This window comes from Neolamprologus brichardi, chromosome 3 (assembly GCF_056152115.1).
Source record: "Neolamprologus brichardi isolate AB-2024 chromosome 3, ASM5615211v1, whole genome shotgun sequence".
NCBI lineage: Eukaryota > Metazoa > Chordata > Actinopteri > Cichliformes > Cichlidae > Neolamprologus > Neolamprologus brichardi.
In genome coordinates, this window is record NC_142106.1 from 57,263,299 (window position 1) to 57,271,091 (window position 7,793).

Here is a 7,793-nt window from a genome sequence, read left to right on the forward strand (position 1 = left end):
TAAGGATCCTTCCATTATGTTAACTTTTATTACAAGTACGGTCAGAAGTATTTCATACACATTGCATATTTGTGCTTATTTCGAGTTGATGTTCGGTTCATTAAGGGTCTTAAGCTTCACTGGCGTGACTGTCCAGGTGATACATGCTGAGGGAAACTAGAACAGGATGATTGCATGCATGCTTACAATACATATAACACATATAATCTAGGAATGTGTCAGGCCCGAGGTTAACTCATTTGGTGTCTCACTATATTTTACTCTACTTGGCAACAGATGACCAGAGTCAATAATTAGCCCCAGAGACCCTGAGGGCTTGAAGTTTATTACCTTGTATGGAAGGTGTTATAGAGGAGAGAAGTTCTATGTCTGTTTATAGCCATTAAAGATGTACAAGATGTACCATTAACTGTGACTAATGTCTGGAACCTATTGTAATCTGACAATTTTTATTGACGCCATGGGGGGGTGTATACCCCACTGCTTTATAAGTGTCCACAACATGTATTTTTGTCAGAAGACATAGGCTGATGTTTTCTCCTGTGTGTTAATAAAGTCATCGTTTGATTGCACTTCCCTGGGGCCTCCGTGGTTTGTCTCACTGCTCTACATTGATCGATTTCGCGACACAATCCACTGTGTGCAGAACTTGGTGATGGTGGGAAGAAGAACTCCCTTTGACACAAAGATCCTCCCAGTGAAAACAGGCTCCAGGAGGAGCATCTACCATGACTGGTTGCAGGGTGAGGGGAAAGAGAAGAGATGAGCTCAGAGAGACAAGAACAAAACACAAACTAAGGAGAGAGAAGACAAAAGACATGCAGTAGTGACATATAAAAGCATCAGGAGTGAAAAGAGGGGAGTGGAGAAGAAAGCAGACCATCATGGGAAGTCCACAAACAGCCTGAGCCTATAGCAGCATAACTAAGGGATGGTTCACCTGATCCAGCTCGAACTATAAGCTTTATCAAAAAGGAAAGTTTGCAGCTGATCTTCAAAGTAGAGAGGGTGTCTGTCTCCTGAACTCAAACTGGGAGCTGCTTCCACACCAAGTCCAACATAGCCAGGCTGAGTCGTTAGATTAGTCCAACGTAAAGTCAGAAAGTCATTACTTATGTCACATTTTAGTGGAAATGTAGAAAAACTGTCCAAAAGTTATTTCTAAATCTGATATTAAACAGTTTAAATGGTGAAAAAAGCTGTAAAGAAAACAGAAAGAGTCAATAAAAGCCTCTTTAGAGGGTCACCAGTTTAAAACTCAGACATTTAAACTGGTGATTCTCCTTCTCTGCTCCATTTCCTCTCTAGACTTCCTGTTCCTAGGAGGGATTTGATTGGCTGAACGTCCTTTTAACCTTTCTTTAGTTCTTTGGGTGCTAATCAAAGAGGAAAACACACGAGTCATGTGACGTGACATAAGGAGCGCTCTGATTGGTTGGGATTGACAAACTATGGTGCTGTTTGCAAGCTTCGCTTTGCAGAGGCAAGAAAATCTCTTAGATAGAGATGAGACGCTCCACAGTGACGTTTCCACACTTTGGAGCTTCTGAAGTGCAGATGTTTGGAAACGCTGCTCCAATGTGTGGTTCAAACACTCAGATCACGTGACCTCAGCTGCCACAGGTGGCATACCTGCTGCTTCCATGTTAGCATGTTAGCTTCAACAGGTGGTCAGTGTGAGAGCAGAAGATGATATCAGTGACATCCAAACAAGGAAGGAAGAGACTGTTGAAGGCAGCGAGCTGTGACTGCTGTGAACAGTGTTCTCACACTATTTTCTCCCTGTGTCAACATACATGAGGCTGCTTCAGCTGCAACACACCACAAACACCTTTATACAACTAAATATACTGAGAGCACACTGCTGTGGTTGCTGTGGTAACCATCCATATATCCAGATGTTTGGGGCCGAGTCTGCTTCCTCATCCTTGGTTAAACCCTCAAAGTTTGATGTGTTTTTTTTGTGATTTGGTTTTATTTGTTGTTCTACACACTGTGAAACAAAGCTAGAAGCCCCTGTGGTACAGTGGGGGACTCAAACCCAGGACCCAACCTGCCCCAACAACAGTCAGAAGGATTTTATTAAGTCTCATTTTCTGTTCATTAGGAAAACATCAATAATGAAGAGCACATGTTTATAGAGGCACATTCAGACCAATGACAACAGTCCATTCACACTGACCTCCACCTTTTTAAATGTGAGTAAACACATCATGGTTCTGGTGCTGATGTGGTATCAGGGACACGTGATGATTTTGAACTCAGTCTGAGGTTTGATTACATTGAACCGGCACTGCTTTCTCCTGTTTATGACACATTTATACCCAAAGTCTCAGCTGGATAACAAAGAACGAGGAAAAACACATTTGTTGAGAGAATTGTTAACAAATGTGGTGAGAGTGTTGTAATAGTTACAGACAGAACTATGATTTATTTATTTAAATGCATTCCAGGACGTTTTTTACTCATGTTATGTCGCTTCCACGATGTTATTTTTCTCTCCTACAACGTACGTTACAATTACATTAGCATGACCATTTATCCAAATTAGGTGATGACGTCATTTAGCAACTTCCAGCGACTTTTAGGACAGCCAATAGCAATTTCCCTTACTGAGGAGTTGGCAACACTAGGAGCAGTGGGTGGATGGCAGCATCATCATGAAGGTTCAGTGTGAGAATACATCATCATCCACAAAGAAAATCAGTCTGAGTGTCTGACGCTCTTGTTAGAAAGACGCAGTCGCAGCTTGTGGGTGCAGTTAGCTGGTTCGCTAGTTAGCTGCTCTGCTAGTTAGCTGGGAGCTAACTCACTCGAACATTTGATGCTAAACTGTCTAAACTGTGTGAGCAGCATTCATTGCTGCTCTGTGTTACTCTCCAGCCTCTCTTTAACTTAGTCCTCTCAGTTTTTTCCTCCTTACAAACTAGAAAACCTTCTTTTTCAGCTTCTCCTCCACACCCGAGCTGTGGCTAAGGTGCTACCAGCACGCAGGCTCGGTGTGTCCAAATTCATGGGCTGCATCCTCCTGAGGACACATTTGTAGACCGATAACGTCACAGCGACGCACCGAAGGCTGTCCAAATTCCTCCGAATGCAGCCGACAAATGCGTCCTCCTTTTCCCCAAATTTGAAGGATGGGTCGGGTGTGTCCTTCGTGGCCCACCATATCCCAGAATTCATAGTGCGGCCCAGCCAAACTCCAGTTTCCAGTAATGGCGACCGCTACTAAGTTTTAAAATTACTCTTATTAATCTTCCTGGGTCACAAAATAAACTTTTAACATATTTTCAGGCGAGAATGTGGGTGTGGAAACTTCAAATATCTGCTCGGTTTATCAAGATATCGCATATTTGCAAAAGTGCTTCGACGTTTTCGGAGACGTCTGTTACCCACCAACTCGATAGCTAGTCGAGAGCTCGAGGGTCACTGAAGCCGCAGAGAACGGCACAACTCCCTGCACAACTCCCTGCACATCATTTTCAGATCACCGCGGACTTTCGCTACTCAGTTTCAAAGTAATATTAGTAACATATGACTGAATCTATATCTCACTTAAAGCTTTCTGTAAATGAAAGAATCAGTGAAAATGAGGCACTTCAGCTGATTTTAAACAAAAACTCTGAACATAACCTGATCCAGACCAGATTATTGGTTCAGCATCAGTAACCACGGTGATGTAGCCAGGTAGAAACAGAGCTAGACAGAGACAGACAAACATTTATGCTCACAATCACACATCTCCAGTTAACCTTGCATGCATGTTTTTGGACTGTGGGAGGAAGCAGAGAACCTGAAGACAACCCACACAGGCCACACTATCACTCTTATTTACAGAATTATAATCTAATTAGATGATAAAGTAATAAATTATTTGGTATTTTAATGAAAATACATTTTAGCAAAAGTTTATAAGTCAACAATTATAGTTTAAAAAAGTGACAAATCAAACAGTCAATAAAACCTTCTACAGCTGAAACTAATGTAAACAATGTCGGGGGAGGAAGGAAAAGTAAAAACCAGAGACGATAACTACCAAAATAAAACAGGAAGTGAATAACATTCAAGCTCACTTTAAGGTCAACAGTCAAATTCTGTTTTGTATTAATCTATTGTTTTGAATTTTTGTTTACATTTTATGTTTAAATGAGGCAATGAGTCATATCACTATGACCAAATATATATTTCATCTTTTCAGTCAGAAATAATCAATTGATCATATTTTTATTACTAAATGTTTCTGAAAATCACATTATGGTATCTGAACAAACAGCTCTGTAAAAATCTTCAGAATACAGGAATTGAACTAGAAGGTTTGGTGGATGAAGCACTGCTAAAATAAAGATTTTGGACTCAGAGGAGCAGATGGGACATTTCATTGCAAATGAAAGACAGAAAGTGAACAAATATCACTAAAAACCCCAGACACTAATTTCTACATTAAGACTTTTTTAAAATCAATTTACTGTTTATGCAGTAATAGAAATCAGGTTTAACGTGATCATCAATGGAAAATTTTAAATCCTGACCTGAGAGTTTCCATTTTACAGTGTGGACTCTTCAGTCCTTCAGACAGAACCTTCACTCCTGAATCCTGCAGGTCAGAGTTACTCAGGTCTAGCTGTCTCAGACTAGAGGACTGGGAGTTGAGAGCTGAGGACAGCGCTTCATAGCCTCTCTCTGAGAGCTTACAGTGACTCAGTCTGAAAAATGACAGATAAACATTAAACAAACACTGTTGTTAAGTTGCAATGAGGGTGCACTAAAGAGTTATTTGATTTAGCAATTAATCCTGTTTTTTTTACTGAGAGTCAACAAATGGATGACGCTGACATTTGTTAACTGACAATGGTCAATCAATTCTGGTATTCTATTGCAAATGCCAATTGGGCTCCATGTGCCGGGCAGTGCATTAGCACCAAAGTAGCTGACATATTGATCAATAACTCTCTGCTCATTAAATTATCATAAAACTATTACAGAAGTTTAACTGACTTTTTTCCCATTTAATGGATTCTTATTGGTTAATTCTGTCATAATTCTTCATTTTAGGCTTTATTTAAAGTTTTAGTCCTTACTTTAAGTCCCAGTCTATATTTCTGACTTTCTACAATCCTACAGCTCTTCTCACATCTGAGATCTTCCAGTTAAAGGCTGTTACTGGTCCCACTAACTCATTTATTCAGACTCTAGTATTCAGAGTGGCCTTTAACTAGTTTTAGGCTGTATGTTGTTCAGTGTTTGCTGTTTAATGTTTGGTTTGTGACCTGTGAAAGCTGCTGTATAAATAAATTTTACTTACAGGATGATTCTGGACATGACTTTGATTAAAGCTGACACCCAGATATGTTTAAGACACTCTGACATTTACTGCTGCTATCAAACATTTACTATAATATACTGTATTTAGTGCTGATGATCATTCAAATAAATATGTTTAAGTTTTTAAGGGTCCATCACACATTACACTGTTTATGTTATAAATAAAAGCCTGATCACATGTTTACTTACAGAGCTTTGTTGGAGGCTTTGACCACTGGCAGCAGCCTCAGAAGAACCGACTCTGAAGCAGAGTATTTCTTCAGGTCAAACACATCCAGATCTTTTTCTGATGACAGTAAGATGAAGACCAGAGCTGACCACTGAGCAGGAGACAGTTTATCTGTGGAGAGACTTCCTGATCTCAGGGACTGTTGGATCTCCTCCACTAGAGAACGATCATTCAGTTCATTCAGACAGTGGAACAGATTGATGCTTTCCTCTGCAGACAGATTCTCACTGAGCTTCTCCTTGATGTACTGGACTGTTTCCTGATTGGTCTGTGAACTACTTCCTGTCTGTGTCAGCAGACCTCGTAGGAGACTCTGATTGGTCTGCAGGGAAAGACCCAGGAGGAAGCGGAGGAACAAGTCCAGGTGTCCATTTGGACTCTGTAAGGCCTTGTTCACAACACTCTGGTAGACGTGTTTCTCTGCAGATTGAACTTCTTTCTTTAATTCTTTTTTTCCAAACAATTTAAACGACTTGGATGTTGTTTTTTGTTCTTCCAGCAGATTGAGTCCAGAGTTGATGAAGGTCAGATGGACATGAAGAGCAGCCAGAAACTCCTGAACACTCAGATGGACGAAGCAGAACACCTTGTCCTGGTACAGTCCTCTCTCCTCTTTAAAGATCTGTGTGAACACTCCTGAGTACACTGAGGCTGCTCTGATATCGATGCCACACTCTTTCAGGTCTGATTCATAGAAGATCAGGTTTCCTTTCTGCAGCTGATCAAAAGCCAGTTTTCCCAGAGACTCAATCATCTTCCTGCTCTCTGGACTCCAGTGTGGATCTGTCTCAGCTCCTCCATCATATTTGATCCTCTTGACTTTGGCCTGAACCACCAGGAAGTGGATGTACATCTCAGTCAGGGTCTTGGGCAGCTGTCCTCCCTCTCTGGTTTCCAGCACATCCTCCAGAACTGTAGCAGTGATCCAGCAGAAGACTGGGATGTGGCACATGATGTGGAGGCTTCGTGATGTCTTTATGTGGGAGATGATCCTGCTGGCCTGCTCCTCATCTCTGAATCTCTTCCTGAAGTACTCCTCCTTCTGTGGGTCAGTGAACCCTCTGACCTCTGTCACCATGCCAACACAGACAGGAGGGATCTGATTGGCTGCTGCAGGTCGTGTGGTTATCCAGAGGCGAGCAGAGGGAAGCAATTTCCCCCTGATGAGGTTTATCAGCAGCACATCCACTGAGGTGGACTTTCTAGGGTCAGTTAGGATTGTAGTTTTGTGGAAGTCCAGAGGAAGTCGACACTCATCCAGACCATCAAAGATGAACACAACCTGGAAGTCTTCAAAGCTGCAGATTCCTGCTTCTTTGGTTTCTGTAAAGAAGTGATGAACAAGTCCCACCAAGCTGAACTTTTCCTCTTTCAGCACATTCAGCTCTCTGAAAGTGAATGGAAACATGAACTGGATGTCCTGGTTGGCTTTGTCTTCAGCCCAGTCCAGGGTGTATTTCTGTGTTAAGACTGTTTTCCCAATGCCAGCCACTCCCTTTGTCAGCACTGTTCTGATTGGTTCATCTCTTCCAGGTGAGGCTTTAAAGATGTCTTCTTGTCTGATTGTTGTTTCTGGTCTGTGTGGTTTCCTGGATGCTGTTTCAATCTGTCTGACCTCATGTTCATCATTGACCTCTGCAGTCCCTCCCTCTGTGATGTAGAGCTCTGTGTAGATCTGATTCAGAAGGGTTGGGTTTCCTGCTTTAGCGATGCCCTCAAACACACACTGGAACTTCTTCTTCAGAGCAGATTTAAGGTTACGATGACAAACTGCAGCTTGAAGTTCTGAATAATAATAATAAAAATACAACTTTAACAATCATATTTTACAAAATGCTGATGACAATTTCTGACCCACTGAGAAATGACAGAACACACTGGTGTCACAAGTCTCTCATTTATCCAGCAGCTTAAATCTTTACAGAAATCCTCTTACGTCTCTGCAGATGGTCAGCCAGCTCCTCCTGCTTCATTCTCCTCAGGAAGTCCACTGCGATCTTCACAAATGCCTCTCTGCTGTTTCTCCTCTGCTCATCATCCTCCCTCTGAAACTCCAAGCACTGGGGCTTATTTGGATTCAGAGCCTTCTGGATCTTCTTCAGCTCGTTCTTCACAAAAGTGATGATGTTGTCCTCCAGCAGCTGGAACAGAATACTTTATGAATGAGCCACCACTCTGAACTTCATTCTACACAACATCAAGAAGGTCCTGAGGAAATGTGAACGCTGGTTTGAGGTCGGAG

The 7,793-nt window shown here is 41.8% G+C and overlaps 1 protein-coding gene across 1 annotated transcript; it reads right to left on the reverse strand.

Annotated features, from left to right (window-relative positions):
- Positions 1–2,332: 2,332 nt before the first annotated feature.
- Positions 2,333–7,524, reverse strand: LOC148105948 (protein NLRC3-like). The gene is made up of 4 exons (XM_087838423.1): positions 7,474–7,524; positions 6,323–7,289; positions 3,645–3,699; positions 2,333–2,336 (listed from the first exon to the last, which is right to left on the reverse strand). Exons 1-4 carry the CDS (start codon positions 7,522–7,524, stop codon positions 2,333–2,335), a joined length of 1,077 nt encoding a protein of 358 aa, XP_087694549.1.
- Between the last annotated feature and the right edge of the window lie 269 nt (positions 7,525–7,793).